The 19,431-nt window shown below is 60.2% G+C and overlaps 1 protein-coding gene across 3 annotated transcripts; it reads right to left on the bottom strand.

The window, feature by feature from the left end:
- Positions 1-96: 96 nt before the first annotated feature.
- On the bottom strand, positions 97-19,039 carry DENND6B (DENN domain containing 6B). 3 transcript variants are annotated; one of them, XR_004030888.1, is made up of 21 exons: positions 18,041-19,032; positions 9,703-9,741; positions 9,586-9,628; positions 8,336-8,448; positions 7,721-7,801; positions 7,015-7,120; positions 6,819-6,898; positions 6,670-6,732; positions 6,359-6,414; positions 5,432-5,554; positions 5,238-5,333; positions 4,914-5,008; positions 4,721-4,786; positions 4,330-4,394; positions 4,153-4,242; positions 3,980-4,033; positions 3,533-3,642; positions 3,240-3,342; positions 3,061-3,135; positions 2,015-2,979; positions 97-1,611 (listed from the first exon to the last, which is right to left on the bottom strand). XR_004030888.1 is itself a non-coding variant. In XM_030815288.1 (20 exons), exons 1-20 carry the CDS (start codon positions 18,215-18,217, stop codon positions 2,857-2,859), a joined length of 1,758 nt encoding a protein of 585 aa, XP_030671148.1. In that variant the 5' UTR covers positions 18,218-19,032; the 3' UTR covers positions 97-2,856. The 3 variants fall into 3 exon arrangements, 1 of the variants encoding a protein (XP_030671148.1); XM_030815288.1 differs by having other exon boundaries at positions 97-2,979; XR_004030887.1 differs by lacking the exon at positions 97-1,611 and having other exon boundaries at positions 2,681-2,979; positions 4,330-4,786; positions 18,041-19,039.
- Positions 19,040-19,431: the final 392 nt, after the last annotated feature.

The following is a 19,431-nucleotide window of genomic DNA, read 5'->3' as shown; positions in this document are numbered from 1 at the left end:
ACATCACGGCCAACCTCCCCTTCACTGCAGAGGACCCCAAAATTACCAGGGTCTGACGAGATTGCCAACTTTTTATCAAAAAAGGAAAAGACAAGGTCCAGTTACAAAAGGACATTTTAATACCAAAACTGTGGGAAGGCCACTATTCTAGACTAAAAGGGAGTCTTTAAATAGCCAGCAGGAAGCTTGAGGGTGAGCAGCTGTCCTTCCTGTCCCTAAGCAAGCCCTGTGTGCACCCTCAGCCCCCAGCCCCACTCCAGACCCGCTCCCAGCCCTCTCCACCCTCTAGGTTCTGCGGTCCCTGTCCTTCGGGAGGCCTGTGACCACAGCAGTCCTCACCCTCGCCAACTAAGTTCTGCCCAGCAAGCCCTCTTGCCTGCGGGGACTGGCACTCTGGCCAGGGGTGGAGCTGTCTGGACCTTCCTGCCTCTTCACTGACTGCCCCTGGCCTGGTGTGCGTGGGGCGGGGAGGGCCATGACCCAGGCCTGGACTGACGCTCAGCCAACTCAGAGCGGCCCTGACGCTGGGGGGCCACAGGAGGCATCAGGACAGATGGAACTGGCAGGTCTCCACGCCCAGCCCCCACCCATCCACCCCAGGCCTCTCCTGCATAGGTGCGGACAGGCCCTGAGGAAGAGGGGCTGGGATACTACCCCCCACCTTAGCCTTGGCTTCTGCCCAGGGCAATGCTGGCCACCCGGCCCGCTTCCCCCCCGCCCCCCGCCAAGTTCCCCCCTCGCCCACCACTACGTGGCCTCACCAGGGCCCTCCAGGGAAATCTGCGTGTGCATTTCTGGATATACAGTGGCCACGGTCCCTGGGGGCTCCTCAGAGACCAGCCTGAAACCCCTCCCCTGCAGCCTTGTGGGTCTGCAGCCCTCTGTGCTGTGCAGCAGCCCTCAGAAAGCCAAGTGAGCCAAGACTGTGGTGTGGGGAAGCACATGCTGCCATGGTCCTTGGGGTGCACTCCCCAAAGTGGGGTCACAGTTGTGAGAGGGGCGGGTTGTCTTCCCAAGCTGCCCCGACACCTTGAAGTGCTGGTCCTCAGGGGGCTGGTCACCAGCACAAGGCTTTTGCAGAGGGCCCTGGTGGAGGGCAGCTGATGGCAGGGCCTGTACTGGCCCCCAGGCCCCATCTTATGGAGGTCAGTGTCCAAGCTGGCCACACAGGAGGTGCCAGCATCTCTGCAGACCCTCTAGAGACCAAGCCCTCAGTAGGGAGGCTGGTCCCCCCGTGCTACAGTCGGGAGGCCCAAGCTGCATTTGGGGCCAGGACCTTTCTCACTCTTGGGTCCCCGGCTTGCCCCTGCCCCAGAACAGGTTTGCCGTCTCGGACTCTACGTATTCTGTTTAACGTGGTCATGTCCTCGGACCCTGCACCAGACATCTGGGGCCTGACAGCTCCCCTTTGTCACCCTCCCGGCTGCCTCAGTGTCTTGTCTGTAGAATGGGGACAGGGACAGGCTGTCCTGGGCTGCAGTCGGGCTGGACAAGTTGACATGTACCAAGTTCTAAGAACTACCTGGCCCCGCCGTCCTCGTGGCTCAGTCACGCCCTGCACTGAAGTGGCTGGCAGTGCTCGCTCTCCACCGCCTGGCTGGAGGACGTGCTCTGAGAGCACCAATGAGAACACAAACAGTACGTTGTGCTGAATGGGGGCCTCAGAAGAAAAAGAAAAGTCCCTCCCCCAGCCCTATGTCCCCTGGCCAGCACCCGCCCGGCCTCACAGGGTGCAAAGCCCAGTCTCCATGAGTGGCCCTCCCAAAACCCTGTCAGGCATCTGCACAGCTGGGTCGCTCAGACAAGGAGCCTGAGGGTCTGAGTGGTCAGGGGACCTGTTCCCGGGCACACAGTGCGTGATGCTGAGCAGGGCTTGACTGTCCGGAGCCCTGACAGTACCGTCACTGTGTGCTGCGCAGGGTCAACACCCTACCGCACGGGCCTCAGTGCCTGCAGGTGTCACGGTGGGGAGCACACAACCCAGAAGTGGCTCTTAGGGACCCTCACCCCTTACCAAGGAAAGGGAGACATGCAGGCTCCAGCCAGAGGCAGGGTCAGGCCGAAGTCCAGAGCCCCTTAGGCTGCATGTGGGGGATGGACGGACACACTTGGACAACAGGAGCCCTGTCCACCTCCCAGAAGGGACGTATGGAGCTGATGCCTGGTGGGGGCTCCAGGACTGGGAGCCAGGAAGGTGCTGTGGACTCTCCGAGGGCCAGGCTGAGCCAGCTCTCCTAGCAGAGGTGCTGGGCCACACACGACCCCCTGCCCAACCCCTACCTCCCAACAAACCACAGCCCCCAAGCAGGCAGGGGCCCAGAGGGGCACCAGGAGTGGTGGGCAGAGCTCTTCACACTGCAAAGTGGTCTCCCCCTTTCTCAAGTTGATGACTGCATGCAAAATAGCCTCCCATCCCCAGACAAGACAGGAGCTGTGTCGGGAGGGGGTCCCTCCTGTCCTGGGCAGCCTGTTGGGCTGAAGGAAGCATCACACACAGCACAGGGGGGGTTGGGGGCCAACAGATGGGTACCGGGAGGGGCAGACGGTAGACGCACCCATATCAGCGAGGGCTCCCAGCCTGTCCCCGCCCCTGTCCCAGCCTGAGGTCTGCAGAGGCCAGGTGGGACCCAGGAGGAGGCAAGGCTCCACCTGCGAGGAATCCCTATGGTCAGGGCCATGCTGTGGTTCCAAATGTCGCCTTTACTGCTGAGACAATGGTGGTGCAGGAAGGGGAGCCTGCAGTCTGGGCGGGGGGCCAAGGAAGGGGAGCGTGTGCTTGGCCCAGCGCCGCCACCACTGGGGAGCGGGAGGCTCAGGCAGACCTAGGGCCCTGGGACCGTGGCCCTTGGCTCTGTTCTAGGGAGGGCACAGGACAGCCTGCAGGTCTTTGGGCAGGGAGCCAATGACCGTCTCGATGTACAGCTGGGCCCGCTGCAGCGTCGCCTCCTTCACAGGGAGCTGGTGGCCCTGAGCCCGCACCTGGAGGGGCAGCCGTGGTCAGGGCAGGTACAGCTCCGTGCCAGGCTGGTGGCGCTGGGACAAGGCTGGGAGGCATCTTACCAGCTTCTCTCGAAGTTTCAGGACCAGGTCCACGACCTCCACCTCGGACTTGTCTTTCATCCAGGTTTCGATGTTCTGCAGGGTAAGATGGGGTCTACTGTCAGCAAGGCCCCTCACTGCCCTGGGCCTGTGCCCACCCCACCATGTTCTGGCCTTCCCCAACCCCCAGCCTCCCTCACCGCCTCACAAATAGCTTCCAGGTGCAGGGCCTCCAGCTTCAGGGCCATCTCCTTGTGCCGCTGCCGGTACCAGCCATCAAAATGGGGGGACTTGAAAAACCGCCTGTGGGGATTGACAGGCGGGGACCACGGGACTGATCCTGGGGACTGACAGGCGGGGACCACGGGGCTGACCCTGGGGACTGACAGGCGGGGACCACGGGGCTCACCCTGGGGACTGACGGGGGGGGGCCATGGGGCTGACCCTGTGGACCAAGGAGGGCTCAGGCTGCCTGTACCTGCAGTCCACCCACCTGTAGAGACCCAGCCAGTCGCCCTTGAGGATGCAGGTGAGCTGGGGCCCGGCATGCTCCAGGCTATGCAGGAAGTCATCCTGACTGAAGGGCCGGATCTGGGGGGGAGTCTAAGAGGGGGTGGGTGAGCCAGCATGTGGGAACTCGGCCTCACAGGCCTGCACCCGGTACACTTCCGAGACACACTCCTCACCACTTCTGAGGACCCCCAGCCCCCACCCTGCCTGGCACAGATCCCAGGAGAGCCTTTCCCAGGGAGCAGGCCCTGAGCCCCTCCAAGGGTCCTGCCAGCCACCTGCCCTGTGGCCCCCAGTTTCACAAACATGATGGCATTGAGCCCTATGGCTCCTGCACAGCCACGGCCTCCTGCTCCAGACCTTCCCTCCTCCGGGTGAGGAAGGGAACCCGCCCTCCATGGACCCCAAAAAGCCCCCACAGGACCCCCACCTTCCAGGGCGTGATGCTCTTCTGCAGGGGCATGAGGCTGGCCATGTAGTGCTCCTAGGTGGGGAAGGGAGGGAGTGAGCCCAGGGACCCATGCCCCCAGCCGCGTCCCCCCAAGCCCCATCCCCCCCAGCCCCGTCCCCCCAGACCCCATGACCCCCAGTCCCGGGCCTCACCAGGGGGATGATGAAGCTCTGGGTGAGCTCCAGGAGGTGCCGCCGCAGCAGGGCGCTCTGCACATCTGATGGCCGCTTCTTCTGCACGCCCTGCAGGGGAGAGAGGGCCAGGCCCTTGCTGTGCTTCACACCGCATCAGGCTCCCTGCGTCCCCAGCCCCTGCCCCACAGCCCATACCTTGAGCAGCCGTTTGAGCAGCGCCTTGTCGCGATGGAGGTGGGCCGTGTAAGCGGTGTAGAGGCCTGGTGGGAGGGCACAGCTGGCGCCCCGCCCTTCAAGGGCCTCCCTCCCACACTTCTACAGTCCCACAGAGGAGCCAGGGTGGGGGTCTCCTCTGCCTGCAGCCCCATGTCCTTGGCTGCACCTGAAAATCTCACCCACCCCACCCCAGACACCGAGACCCACTGAAGAGAAGACAGCAGCCCTCCCCAAGGGTTCTGAGCTCTGCTGCTGAGTCCTGGAAGAGGATCGGGGGTGTGGGGGCCTGGCTGCCCCACCCGGGAGACCCGCCAGGTACAAGACAGGCCTCTCCACAGTGGAGGGGCTCCAGGTCGAGGGGAGCACAGACCTGGCTTGGTGTCCAGGGTCTTCAACCTTGAAGGCTTTTTCAGCTTGACTTGCTTAGGCAGGTCTCCTACGAGACATGCCCGGTGGCCAGGCCTCAGTGCCCGCAGCTCTGGCCATCCCTACAGGCTCTGAGGCGGCCCCACACTCAATGAGGCTTCTGAGCAGCACCCCTTGCACCTCACCGGGAGCCTGACCTGACATCTTGGGCTCCCCGACTCGGAGGATGTGGGGCCAGTGCTGGAGTGTTTTGATAAAGAAAGGGTTTGTGACTCCTAGGACCACGTTTGGTCTAGACAGAGAGAGAGAGAAGAGGCAGAGACAGAGGTCCAGGGAGGTGCAGCAAGGGCGAGAGAGGCGGGGCGGAGCAAGGGCGAGAGAGGCGGGGCGGAGCAAGGGCGAGAGGCGGGGCGGCGCAAGGGCGAGAGGCGGGGCGGAGCAAGGGCGAGAGAGGCGGGGCGGAGCAAGGGCGAGAGGCGGGGCGGAGCAAGGGCGAGAGGCGGGGCGGAGGCGGCACTTACGGGGCCTGCGTGCGTGTGGTGAACTCCTTGAACTCGCTGTCATGTATGGTGAAGTAGGGACGGAAGTCGCAGCAGAACCTGAGGGGCTGCAGGCAGCTGTGGGCAGAGGCAGCAGGGAGCAGGTGAGGCAGGGGCAGCCCAGGCACAGCCGCGATGGTCCAGCTCCCCCAGCCGGGACTGGGCCAAGAGGGTACCTGGTCAAGGCCAGCACCATCTCCGAGGACACGTCGGGTGAGGGTGCCAGGACCAGCAGGGGCTCCCCGAGGAGCATGAGCTCCCACAGTGTCTGCATATGAGTCAGCACAGGCCGGAAGCACCTGGGGCCGGGCAGGAAGGTCGGGGAGGTCAGGCAGGGGCTGAGAGTCCTGGCCCTGGCCCTGCTCTCCCACCGTTCACCCAGGCTGGCCCAGGCGCTGGTGAACACGGCACGCTGCGCCAGGGTGAAGACAGATATATCTGAAGATGTGTCTCGGGTTATTATGGCCACCCCAAGCTCTGACAGTCCACCTGTGCTGGGCCTGGCCCTGGGAATGGGGGACTCAACCTCGACCCACCTGTGAGGGACCAGCCATCCTGAAGTGGCCGCAAAGCCGGGGCAGGGTCTGCTGACCTGGGCTAGGGGGTACCCGCCCAGACCCCTCCCATCACCCTGTGCCCATCCCAAGTGCAGCCCTGGCTCCTGCTGGGCCCAGCACAGAGCAGGATGGTCTCAAAGCCCACGTTCCCTTGCACACTGGTCCAGAGGCAGAGAAGGCGGCCTCAGGCAGTGAATCTCTCCTGACAGCCTCTCCTTGACACCTGTCTTTCAGAACCTCCTGCCCACTGTGCCCATTTCCGCTGGCTGCAGACATGTGGGCACTTGCTTCCTCTTCTAAACAATTATCCCTTCTTCCTTCCAGAACTGTCCCAAGGGTTACTCAGGATGAGTGCTGCTTCCCTTGGGCAGGCCCCACATGGCGCTGGCCATACACACACACACACACACACACGTGCACACATGCACTCACGCAGACACACACGCACACACACGTACTCGCACACAGATGCGCACACACACGTACATGCACGTGCACACACAGTGAGCTCCTCAAAAGCAGTGTGCAGAACCCTAGGGGGCTCACCTGAACAGGTCCAGCTCGTGGACGCTAGCAAGAACCACTGGGGCTGGCAGCAGGTTCTGAGAGGAGGGGAGTGTAGGTCAGGGCCAAGGGGAGGCTGGCACCCCTTGGGCCCCAAGCAGCCCCTGCCTCACAGCACAGGGGAAGGTGGAGAGCGCCCAGCCCTACACCAAGACACAGCCTGTGGCTTTGCCTGGGTTTGACCACCCCGCAGGGTGGACGAGGGAGGCAGGTGTGGGACCACCCGGCCCAGGAGCAGGACTCAATCAGGTGAAGCCCAGCTGTCTCAGCTCCACCTCCGCCTCAGCTCCCACCTCTTGGTCACACTGCTTCGGAGGACTGGACTCGCCCTTGTCCACCCTGGATGGGATGCGCACCTGGGAGAAGGAGGGAGCAGCTGCCAGAGGGAGTAGGGCATCCCCACACACCTGCAGAGCCTGCTCCCCAGCCAGCTGGCTCTCACCTGGACAACAACGCCCATGACAGGTAGGTTCAGGGTCTGCCCAGGCGCAGGTGCCGGCCACTGGTCGATCTCACTGCACACTGCGGATGCAGTAGCCCGCGTCAGGACCCTCCCCAAGGAGAAGCTGCTGCCGAGCCCACCAGGGGCCACAGCTGGGATGATGAGACCGCGATGGCCACGCCTGATGGCCACTCACCTGCTTCCAGGCAGGGCGCCAGCTTGTCAAAGTACTCGGGGGCGATGAAGCTTAGCAGCGCTTGGAACAGCCGGACAAAGGGCAAGCGGGACACCAGCACCAAAGACTGCAGGGCCACGGGACCAGTCAGAGGCCCAGTGCCAGGCCTCACCCTTGCCACTCAGGAGCCCACGGGGACCCCTGAAGCCACGCTCACCTGGAGCTGACCCAGGGTAGCACATCCCACCAACTTCACAGGACAGCTGCCCCGGGAACGGCCTGACTCGAACCCCAGAATTATTAGACGGGAGAAAACCCAACACCGAACTCCCTGGGTGGCGGCCAGTGGGGCTGGACCCTAGGGCCTTCGGAGGGAAACGCATGGTGGCCAGAATTTCTGGAATGATCTCCCCAGGGGCTGAGCAGCTTTTACTCTCGGCCTGTGGCTTCCAGGCTGGGTTGTCCTGACCCTGACAGTCTGACGACCCTCCAGCCATCAGTGAGGGGCAGCAATGTCCTGGACCAGGACAGAAGGGCCTTGGGCGCCATGCCAGGCAAGGACAGGGCAGGGGGGCCACAAGGAGAGCTGGACACAGCCCAGGTGGGGCTGCAGGAGGGGTGGGCACTGCTGGAGGCTCAGGGACCCTTGCCCGCCCCACAGTCCTTCCTGCTGCCTGCCAGCTCCTGCCTCTCTGAGGCGCCAGCCAAGAGTGACCAGGCAGCGCACCTTCTGGAAGTAGCCCCTCTTCACAGAGCTGTCCTTCACCTGCCTGAAGTACACGTAGCCGAAGTAGTGCGCCGGCTCCCTCTGGAAGGAGCACGGTGTTAGCCAGGCCATGCCCCACCCAGACCACCTGGCCAGCCCCAGGGCTGGGAGTGGCAAGAAGCATGCGGGGACTGCGGCAGATGGAAGCCTAGAGAACCAGGAGGCTCCTGGAGCTGCTGTCCCTGCACTCTGGCCACCAAGGTGGAGGCCAGGAGGTCCTGGGCTCAGAAGGTGGGTAACACCCCTGCTGATACAGCAGGGAGTCCACTGGTGTGGTGGAGAGGGGCTCAGGGGGCTGGGGGCCCTGGGAGGGCCCCTGTCCAACTATGCAGATGCCCAGCCACGGATGTGTGGTGCCAAGGGAAAGCCCCAGGGACCCTGGGGAGACCCTGGAAGAGCTGGCCCATCCTCAGTTGGGGCTGGTGTCTGGGACTGCAGGGCCAGTGGGGCCTGGCCAGCTCCTCTCCTGCCACACAGGGCCCAGGCACTCTGAAGGGGCTTCTCCTACCAGCTGACCCTGGCAGGACCCGTGGGGAGCAGGAGAGAAGCAGGCCAGAGACGAAGCCCAGTGCTCACCTGCAGTGCCACAGGGGCCCTGCTGTTGTAGTGCCTGTCGTCAGCATGCCAGGGGCTCCTCTGCCCTCCACACTGGCGCATGCGGAAGCTGAACTGAGTGTCTCCAAGGCAGCCTGAGAAGGGGCAGCCCCACCACACGTGTCAGGGCCGGGAGCCTCTTCTGCAGGCCCTGGAGCTGGTGACCAGGGAGCAAGGGCCCTACGAGCCTGGTCTCTGCTGGTAAATATACCCCAGAAACCAGCCTGGCTAACACAGTGAAACCCCGTCTCTACTACAAATACAAAAATTAGCCAGGCATGGTGGCACACACCTGCAATCCCAGCTACTCGAGAGGCTGAGGCAGGAGAATCCCTTGAACCTAGGGGGCGGAGGTTGCAGTGAGCCAAGGTGGCGCCATTGCACTCCAGCCTGGGTGACAGAGCGAGACTCCGCTTTAAAAAAAAAGCCCCAGAATGCCCAGCCCAAGGGGTCTGTGTTTCCTAGTGGGCTCCTATTCTGACTCCTGTACACTCTGCACCTACAGGTCTTAGAATATATTCGCACAGAAAAGCAGCTTCAACTTCTCTGGGAAATTGGCTCGACCTGCTTGAGACAGAAAACCAGGCACTAGAACATGGCCACCCAGGCCGGGCGCAGTGGCTCACGCCTGTAATCCCAGCACTTTGGGAGGCCGAGGCGGGTGGATCACGAGGTCAGGAGATCGAGACCATCCTGGCTAACACGGTGAAACCCCGTCTCCACTAAAAATACAAAAAATTAGCTGGGCGAGGTGGCGGGCGCCTGTAGTCCCAGCTACGCAGGAGGCCGAGGCAGGAGAATGGCGTGAACCCCGGGGGGCGGAGCCTGCAGTGAGCCGAGATCGCGCCACTGCACTCCAGCCTGGGTGACAGAGTGAGACTCCGTCTCAAAAAAAAAAAAAAGAAAGAAAATGGCCACCCAGACGTCTATGCCCTGGGGCAGGAGCGGGAGGGAGGCCCAGCCTCTGGCGGCCACTGTGTGGGCTGTAGGAGACTGACTGTTGGTCCCTCTGCAAAGAGACACCCTTTCCACGTGAATCTGGGGACCTGCCTGACCTGCTGCAACGCGGGGCTCTGGGTGCCTCTACGGAGTGGGCATGGGGATGGTGCTGCTCACCCCTGTGGCACTCTGTACACCGTGGGCAGCTGAGGCAGGCGTGATGCCCTTGGCCTGGGCTACAGGGATGCCCAGCTGGCTTCATGTCCAGCCCCAGGAAAGGTGTGGTTGCCTACCTGAGTGCGAGTCAGGAAAGGACAGGTAGCAGATGCTGCTTTTCTGAAACATACAAAACCCGGTGAGGGCCAACCCACTCCTGGGTCCCATCCATTCCCAAGAGGGCCGGGACTCACCTCCTTGTCTGTGAGCCGGAAGTCGTTGGGATACACCAGCTGCAGAGGAAGACAGAGTGCTTGGTGACTCTGTCACCGAGGAAGCGACACCCCTTGACGGCATCTGCTGGACTGTGACCGTCCCAGCAGCTGCAGCGTCTGTCTGTGGGGCACAGGTCAGTGCCCACGGTGCTGGCTCGCCCCCCGCTCCCTGTTCCAACAGCATGCTGTATCCGCCCCACACCATCTTCTCTGGCTACGATGTCTGGCTCCTTGCTGACCCGCTCCTCTCTCTGACCTCCAGGCACCAGGCCCCGGGCAACTCTCCTGCCAGCCAGGGGCTTCTCTACTCCCACCTCCCCAGGCCCCTCTCAGTAAGAGGCCAGCACAATTGGGTGGGCTTCCTGACCCCTTTCTCACACCCCTGGTCCTCACAGCCACCCAACCACCTCTTGCTCAGACTGCAGTTGGGCCCCCCGCCCCTATCCACCCGGACATCTGTTCACAGCATCAGAAGGGTAGTGCTTCAGGGCCTGCCCAGAGGCCCCCTCACCTAGGATCCTCACCCAGGATGGTCACAGGGCTCCCCCTGGCCGGTCCTCCATCTCCCTCACCACTCGCCAAGCCAGAGGGCCCCGGCCGTGCTGCTCCCCCAGCCTTTGCTCAGATGCAGGCCCAGAAGCACCCCTGCCCCACGATGGCAGCTTGCTGTCAGACCCTCTCCCCATCCTGCTCAGCAGTCTTCACCCACCCTCCCCCTGCCAGGGCCTGTGCCCCACCTGTAGTGCCCAGTGAGTGCCCAGCTGGACAAGCCCTGCACCCCCAGGAGTGGACAGTGCAGGAGAGCATGACGCTAAGCAGGCGCTGAATGACTTGGAAGACAGGTGTGCGCTGACAGAGGCGGCAGGTGGGGCAGGTGAGCCTGGGAGCCCAGCCCAGTAGGTCCACGCACACATGGACCACTTTCCCTCTAGGGAGCTCCCAGAGCCCCCATTCCCAGTGGGCCCTGCGGTGTCTCTTGGGCTGCCTGAAGCCTGCTGGGAGGGCCTCTGCACACTGTCCCCTCCTCATCCCACTTGCCCCGCTTCTCCACTGAGTTGGGTTTAGGCTATAACAAGGCTTCTTCCAAGGTGTGCCCTGAGCCCCCAGACAGTGAGGAGTCGGGCCCCGGACAAAAGCATCTGCCATTTTGTTTTTGAGAGACAGGGTCTCGCTCCCTCACCCAGGCTGGAGCACAGTGGTGCAATCACAGCTCACTGCAGCCTCGAACTTCTAGGCTCAAGCGATCCTCCCGCCTGAGCCTCCTGAAGTGCCGGGAGTGCAGGTGTGAGCCACCACGCCCAGCTTGCTCTGTGAAAATAGCTCTGCTCTTCTGTTTGCTCTGGGCTTGCTACCGTGGTCCTGCTTTGTCTCTTCCGATGCAGAGTAAGTCTCTCTAAGGACCCTGTCCTGGTTACTTCTGCCTCCCAGCACCTGGCACAGAACAGACCCTCCCCAAATACAGCATTTTGTGGCATGTGTGAAGAGGTCTCTGAGGTTTACTAGAACAGGTGGGTGGGGGGGAGCTAAACAGGCACAAAGGAGTGGTCAGGAGGAGGATGAGGGAGGAAGCTGGGAGCAGGCTGGACCCACAGGGGTGCCTCAGGGTAGCTCCGTGAGGGGCTGGGGGTACAGGGCCACTCAGCCGGAGCCTTCATGTGTCTGCACTGAGGAGGGCTGGGAAAAGGCGGGTACCCTTTGCCTGAGGTCAGGACTCTGTACCTGGTCTGCCAGTCACAGGAGCTTGTGGCCTCTGAGCTCTGTGCCCATGCCCAGGGGGCCCTCAGCATGTCTGACCAGGGAAAGACACATTCTCAGGCTCATGCTTTTTGAGAGTGGCCCTGGGGCCCAGGTACAGCCTGAAGCTGAGTACTAAGCCAGGGGTCAGGCCACCCGCGGTTGGCCATGCCAAGGTAAGGGGAAACATGGAGCCGATCTTCAGGGCAAGGAGGCCTCCCAGGCCAGGCTGTGCCCTGCTCAGGGTTCCATGAGGGTCTTGCCCTTTTCGCCTGAGCCCTGCACAGGTCCCTGCTCCTGGTCACCAGTCACCCTGAGGAAGAGCTTGGTTTGGAGAGCTTGGTTTGGAGAAGGCACATCCAGGGAGTGGTTCTCAAGGTGTGGCCGGGCCGCCCTTGGGATCCCCGGGGTCAAAGCTCTTCTCCTATGTGAGAGCCTCCTCCCTCATCTTCACCGTCATGTACAGCATGGCTCCCAGAAGCTGCAGTGTGTCCTGTTTTGGTGGGCTGAATGCAGTGCTGAAGAGAATCCAGATGTTTTCTATTTGGTTGGACTTTTATTTTTTATTTTGAGACGGGGTCTTGCTCTGTCACCAGGCTGGAGTGCACTGACGTGATCTCAGCTCACTGCAAACTCCACCTCCTGGGTTCAAACGATCCTCCTGCCTCAGCCTCCTGAGTAGCTGGGACTAAGGGTGCACGCCACCACGCCTGGCTAACTTTTTTGTATTTTTTAGTAGAGACAGAGTTTCACCATATTGGCCAGGCTGGTCTCGAACTCCTAACCTCGTGATCCACCCGCCTCGGCCTCCCAAAGTGCTGGGATTACAGGTGTGAGCCACCGCGCCCAGCCCTTCTAACTCTCAAAAATGTTTTTTAAGACAAGGTCTCACTGTCACCCAGGCTGGAATGCAGTGGTACGAACACAGCTCATTGCAGCCTGGACCTCCTGGGCTCAAGCAAAACCTTCCACCTCAGCCTCCTGAGTAGCTGGGACTACAGGCGTGCACCACCACACATGGCTGATTTTTACACTGTTGTGTAGAGATTGGGTCTTGCTATTCTGCCCAAGCTGGTCTCAAACTCCTGGACTAAGCCTTCCAAGTAGCTAGAACTACAAGCCTATGCTACCATGCCCAGCTAATTTCCTTGGTTTTAACTCCTAGTAAACATTGATAGATACAACCAATATTTAAACAAACAAGAAAAGCTCTTTGGGGTCCTCAATAATTTTTTTTTTTTTTTTTGAGACGGAGTCTCGGTCTGTCGCCCAGGCTGGAGTACGGTGGCACGATCTCGGCTCACTGTAAGCTCCGCCTCCCAGGTTCACGCCATTCTCCTGCCTCAGCTTCCTGAGTAGCTGGGACTACAGGTGCCCGCCACCACGCCCAGCTAATTTTTTGTATTTTTAGTAGAGACGGGGTTTCACTGTGTTAGCCAGGATGGTCTCGATCTCCTGATCTTGTGATCCACCCGCCTCGGCCTCCCAAAGTGCTGGGATTACAGGCGTGAGCCATCGCGCCCGGCAAATAATTTTTAAGACTACAAAAGTGTCCTAAGACTGCAGAGTATGGGCACTGCTGCCTGGGAGGACATGGCTGCCAGAGTGAAAGTGGTATTCTAACCGACCAGAGTTCACTCCAGGGACCTCTGAGAGAGCTGGGATGTTGAGAGGTAAATTTTTTCCTTTAGAAAAATTTTTGTCTTTTTTTGTTTGTTCTGAGACGGAGTCTCACTCTGTCACCCAGCCTGGAGTGCAGTGGTGTGATCTCCACTCACTGCAACCTCTGCCTCCCAGGTTCAAGCGACCCTCTTGCCTCAGCCTCCAGATAGCTGGGATTACAGGCATGTCACAATGGCCGGCTAATTTTTTTTTTTTTTTTTTTTTTTTTTTTTTTTTTTTGAGACGGAGTCTCGCTCTGTCGCCCAGGCTGGAGTGCAGTGGCGCAATCTCGGCTCACTGCAAGCTCCGCCTCCCGGGTTCAAGCCATTCTCCTGCCTCAGCCTCCCGAGTACCTGGGACTACAGGCGCCCACCACCACGCCCGGCTAATTTTTTGTATTTTTAGTAGAGACGGGGTTTCACTGTCTTGGCCAGGATGGTCTCGATCTCCTGACCTCGTGATCCGCCCGCCTCGGCCTCCCAAAGTGCTGGGATTACAGGCGTGAGCCACCGCGCTCGGCCTTGGCCGGCTAATTTTTTGTATTTTTTATTTATTTATTTATTTTTTTTTTTTTGAGACGGAGTCTGGCTCTTTAGCGCAGGCTGGAGTGCAGTTGCGCCATCTCGGCTCACTGCAAGCTCCGCCTCCGGGGTTCACGCCATTCTCCTGCCTCAGCCTCCCGAGCAGCTGGGACTACAGGCGCCCGCCACTACGCCCGGCTAATTTTTTGTATTTTTAGTAGAGGCGGGGTTTCACCACGTTAGCCAGGATGGTCTCGATCTCCTGACCTCGTGATCCGCCCGCCTCGGCCTTCCAAAGTGCTGGGATTACAGGCGTGAGCCACCACGCCCGGCCAATTTTTTGTATTTTTAATACAGATGGGGTTTCACCATGTTGGCTAGGCTGGTGGTCTCAAACTCCTGACCTCAGGTGATCCGCCTGCCTCGGCTTCCCAAAGTGTTGGGATACAGGCATGAGCCACCATGCCCAGCCTTGTTTTTTGTTTTTTTTTTTTATTTTTTTTTCTTGAGACAGTCTTGCTCTGTTTCTCAGGCTGGAGTGCAGTGGCACAATCTTGGCTCACTGCAAGCTCTGCCTCCCGGGTTCACACCATTCTCCTGCCTCAGCCTCCCAAGTAGCTGGGACTACAGGTGCCCACCACCATGCCCAGCTAATTTTTTTTTTTTTTTTTAGTAGAGATGGAGTTTCACTGTGTTAGCCAGGATGGTCTCGATCTCCTGACCTCGTGATCTGCCCGCCTTGGCCTCCCAAAATGCTGGGATTACAGGTGTGAGCCACCATGCCCGGCTTGTTTTTTGTTTTTAACAGACAGGGTCAACCTCCAACTCCTGGACTCAAGCAGTTCTCCCACCTCAGCCTCCCGAGTAGCTGAGACTACAGATTTGTGCCACCATGTCTGGCTCTTTTTTTTTTTCCTTTTTGAGAGCTGCACTCCAGCTCTGTCACCCAGGCTGGAGTGCAGTGGCATGATCTCAGCTCACTGCAACCTCCGCCTCCTGGGTTCAAGCAATTCTCCTAACTCAGCCTCCAGAGTAGCTGGGATTACAGGCATACAATGCCCGGCTAATTTTTTGTATTTTTAGTAGAGACAGGGTTTCACCATGTTCCCCAGGCTGGTCTCGAACTTCTGAGCTCATGCAATCTGTCTGCCTCAGCCTCCCAAAGTGCTAAGATTACAGGCATGAGCCACTGCGCCCGGCCTCATTTTGTATTTTTTGTAGATATGTGGGTCTTGCTATATTGACCAGGCTGGTCTAGAACTCCTGGACTCAAGTGCTCCTCCCACCTTGGGCTTCCAAAGTGCTAGGATTACAGGCACGAGCCAGCACGCATAGCCTTTTTTTTTTTTTTTTAATTTTGTTTTGAGACAGGTTCTCGCTATCACCCAGGCTGGAGTGCAGTGGTGATCATGGCTCACTACAGCCTTGAATTCCTGGGCTCAAGCAATCCTCCAGCCTCAGCCTCCTGAGTAGTTATAACTGCAGGTGCATGCCACCACACCTGGCTAATTTATTTTTAATTTTGGTAGAAACAGGGTCTCACTATGTTCCCTAGGCTAGTCTGGAACACCTGGCCTCAAGTGATCCTCCTGCCTTGGCCTCCTGAAGTGCTGGATTACAGGCAGGAGCCACTGCGCCCAGCCCAAGAAGTGAGTTTTCAAGAGCTGAGAAGGTGGAGCCAGGCCCTTTCCTAAACTGACCTGTACACTCCAGTCACCTCACAGTCCCGCCCAGCCCCTCTCAAGCCAGACCCCTTGTCACCCCACAGCCCTGCTGGCCCCACTCAAGCTGGACGCCTCATCTCACAAGCAGGCTGCACTGCACTCATTTCCATGGTGCTCCCACGTGTACAGTTGCGTGGGTGTCCTGTGAGGGCTAAGGGGGCGTCCTGTGAGCACTATGGACCCTGAACCACTTACTCTCCGTATCACTGGCACATGGTGTGAACTCCTAGAGGGCAAGAGCCTTGTCTACTCACTTACATGCTGGGCACCGGTATTGTGGGGCTGGGCTGGTGATAGCTGCTCAGTGTGATGGTTTTTATTTTTGTTTTTTTTTTTGAGAGGGATTTTCACTCTTGTTGCCCAGGCTGGAGTGCCATGGCGCGATCTCGGCTCACCGCAACCTCCGCCTCCTGGGTTCAAGCGATTCGCCTGCCTCAGCTACCTGAGTAGCTGGGATTACAGGAGTGCGCCACCACGCCCGGCTAATTTTGTATTTTTAGTAGAGACAGGGTTTCTCCATGTTGGTCAGGCTGGTCTCAAACTCCTGAACTCAGGTGATCCACCAGCCTCGGCCTCGAAAGTGCTGGGATTACAGGCGTGAGCCACCACGCCCAGCCTTCAAAGTGTTTACTGAATGAGTAACTGAATCACCAGCTCCTTGCCTTTTGCTTACGTTGGCATTTTGGGAGAGGGGTTACCTGAAACAGGACCCCCTCCCCTGTCTCTTCTCAGCGTCCAAGACTTATTTACCTAAGCCCATTCCTTCCTCTGAGATGCATGAATCCCAACTAGAGTCTTCCTTCCACATCGCAGAACCAAGCACAGTCCTGGGGCTTTGCGGTGCTTAGTGGGGCTGAACTGTGACTGAGCTGCACAGTGGGTGCTCCCTAAGTCTGTAAGTGACTAAAACGACCTCGATCTTCCCTGTAACTTCCAGGTGAGGGAGGAAAGGCAAGAGTCATGTGCTCAGGCCCCGGTGGATCCACTGACAGGTTTCTGCACAGACTCAGTGATCTGCAGGTGCCCAGGTCACTGCTATGGAGGGTTTTGGATATGGACCTGGGTCCCCAACACTCTGCCAGCTGACCATGCCCCAAGTCCGAGCTAAGCATCCCCAGCAAAAGCTCAGGAGTCCAAGCACACACAGCCTTCAACGGCTCAGAAATAACTTTCCGAATGGGTTTTAGAATATAACACAAGAATGTCTTAAGGAACAGCGGAACCTCCTTTTTTTTTTTTTTGAGATGGAGTCTCGCTTTGTCGCCCAGGCTGGAGCGCAATGGTGCGATCTCTGCTCACTGCGACCTCCCCCTCCCAGGTTCAAGCGATTCTCCTGCCTCAGTCTCCCGAGTAGCTAGGACTACAGGAGTGTGCTACCACGCCCAGGTAATTTCTGTATTTTTAGTGGAGATGCGGTTTCACCATGTTGGCCAGGATGGTCTCAAACTCCTGACCTTGTGATCCGCCTGCCTCGGCCTCTCAAAGTGCTGGGATTACAGGTGTGAGCCACTGCACCCAGCCAGGAACCTCTTAACTTCCTTTGTGATTTTGTGGGGAACAATCTGGGCAACAGTATTGAACTAAGAAAGGTTCTCAACCCTGGGCAGGTCACCACACTTCTTGGTACTCAGCCCCCACCCAGTGGTGCTGTTCGAGGCTGTGCACCTGCTGGGGACGGTGTGTGGTGGGAGGGGCTCCAGAGAGTGCTAGAGTTAACGCTTTTCTGTTTAGAAGACTATAGGCTTCTTACGGCCTCTTGGAGTTCAGCAGGGCCTTAGAAACCATCTCCCAACTACAGAGACGTGCTGCCTGGCTTTCCTGATGATGATGATTTGGCCTCATCTTGGACACCTGCGGTAATGGAGCGCTCACTACCTCTCAGGAGGTTCCTTGCGCCAGTGCGGGGAAGCCTCCCTCCACCTGCAGGTGGGCCTCCCCTGTGCTGGTCAGCTCTCTGGTGTGTGTTACACAGGACACAGAGAAGATCATCCTGCGGGGCCTCCCTGGAGGAAGGGAGGCTGCCTGTGTGGGTAGGTGACTGGAGGCCTGCAGGCAGCAGAAAGACCACATCGAAAGCCCATGGGCACAGACCCCCACGGGCAAGAACACCACAAGACGCAGGTGGAGGGACAGGGGCCCATGGGGTCTGGATCTGATTCTAGGTGGGCAAGGAGGCGCTGCAGGGTTTTAAGCAGGAGAGCCACAAAGGTTGAACTCTGGGGTGCAGCTGGGGCGGGGATGACATCAGTGATGGCAGCAAAGGAACGGATCCGAGACCTTTGTTGCAGAAGGAGCCGTCAGCCTCGCCTATGCCCAGAGATGGGATGCGGAGCGGAGGGTAAGCCCGGGACTCTGGCGGGAGCCACTGAGGGGATGAAGGTGTCCTTGCTTCGGTGGGGAATGGAGGAGGGAGATGTGAGACATTTACTGGGAAAAATCGAAAGAGTACCACTTAGGTTATGCAAAATCCTCCATCCTAATGTGAAGACAAGATCCGACTCCGAGCAGCTCGCCTTCCCTCCTCGGCCTGGGGAGCGCTTCTGGAGCCCGGAGAAGAGGCCCCTCCAGGAGGCGGCGGCCGAAGGCCAGGGAGAGTGCTGGGCGCTCGAGGGCCCCAAGCGAGGCGGGACCGGCCCCGGGCGGCGCAGCCCTGCCCACCCGCCCGCGCCCGCTCACCTCCAGCGCCTGGCCCAGCTCCAGGTCGAAGGTGACCACGCACACGCACTCCAGCCAGGCGGAGAAGCGCGCCCAGGGCGCCGCTGGGGTCCGCGCCGCGCGACCTGAAGACGTGGGTCCAGCCGCGCCCAGGCAGCCGCGAGCCCGGCGAGGCCCTGTGCCCAACAGCGCGTCCATGGCGGCGGCCGAGGGTTGCCGGGGGAACGCAGGCGGTGGCGGCGCGCGTCCGGGCCGCGCCTCAGAACAGCCGAGCCGCCGCCGCGGCCCAGTGAGGCTCCACTGCGGCCGCGCGCCCTCTAGCGCCCGAGAAGCGCCGGCGGCCGGGCACCGCCCAGGACACCAGCGAGTCGGGCGCGCGCGGGCCAGAGCGGCCGGAGCCCACTGGGGGACTTCCGGGAAAGCGGCCGCACAGGAGCCTTCCAGGGCCCACGCCGTCTGAGGCCCGAGAGAGTCAGGTCGGCCCCGGTGCTCGCGGATCCCGGCTCGCGGGAGCCTCGCGGCCAGGCCGGGGACGCACAGCAAGGCTGCAGCCAGCCGGCGCCGGGCTCGTCGGGCTTCGCAGGTCCGGCCAGCCCGCCTCGCCCCACGGCGCAGCGGCCAGCGGCGTCGCTGGCGTTTTCGTGGCGGAATGGCGTCTTCACTGAGCGCCCAGCCACCACCGCGGACTCGCGCTCGCTTCCTCTGGGGCCGGCGCGGCCTGGGGTCGCGTCTGACCCCGGGTGTCCACGCGACGCCTCTGCAGTTTCACTTTCCAGGGCAATCGCGGGGACCTGGAGCGAGGCCTTCCTTCCCTCGCGAGGGCCCCGGGCCCCGCTGTGGTCCACAGAGCACCTCGAGGCCCGGCGTGGAAGGGCGAGTGTGGGGCTGTGGGTAACTTAATGAGGCACGCCTTTGAGTCGTGGGCCTTGTGACGTTTCCGTGGACCACGGGCCGCATATACTCTGGTGGTCCCTTCAGATTACCACGTGTTGGCCAGACGCGGTGGCTCACGCCTGTAATCTTACCGCTTTGGGAGGCCGAGGTGGGGTGGCGGATCGCGAATCCAGGAATTCGAGACCAGCCTGACCAACATGATGAAACCCCGTCTCTACTGAAAATACAAAAATTAGCCGGGCGTGGTGGCTGGCGGGCGCCGTAACCCCAGCTACTCGGGAGGCTGAGGCAGGAGAATCGTTTGAACCCCGGAGGCGAAGCTTGCAGTGAGCCGAGATGTCGGCACTGCACTCCAGCCTGGGCGACAGAGCGAGACTCCATCTCAAAAATAAAAAAATAAAAGATAACCACCTGTTGTTCGGATCATCTGGCCTAGGTGTGGGGTAGGCTGTCCCATCTAGGTTTGTCACATAACGAAATCGCCTAATGACACATTTCTCAGGACATAGCTTCACTGT

The sequence above is a fragment of the Nomascus leucogenys genome, chromosome 7b (assembly GCF_006542625.1).
Source record: "Nomascus leucogenys isolate Asia chromosome 7b, Asia_NLE_v1, whole genome shotgun sequence".
Taxonomy (NCBI): domain Eukaryota; kingdom Metazoa; phylum Chordata; class Mammalia; order Primates; family Hylobatidae; genus Nomascus; species Nomascus leucogenys.
This window is presented reverse-complemented; position numbering and strand designations above follow the sequence as displayed.

Excerpts from the sequence above, each read along its gene's own strand:
- DENND6B (XM_030815288.1), bottom strand. The coding sequence starts at position 18,217 with ATGGACGCGCTGTTGGGCACAGGGCCTCGCCGGGCTCGCGGCTGCCTG. Across the intron at positions 5,334-5,431 it reads ATGGTGCTGGCCTTGACCAG|CTGCCTGCAGCCCCTCAGGT; the intron begins GTACCCTCTTGG and ends CTCTGCCCACAG. Across the intron at positions 3,343-3,532 it reads GACTGGCTGGGTCTCTACAG|GCGGTTTTTCAAGTCCCCCC; the intron begins GTGGGTGGACTG and ends CAATCCCCACAG.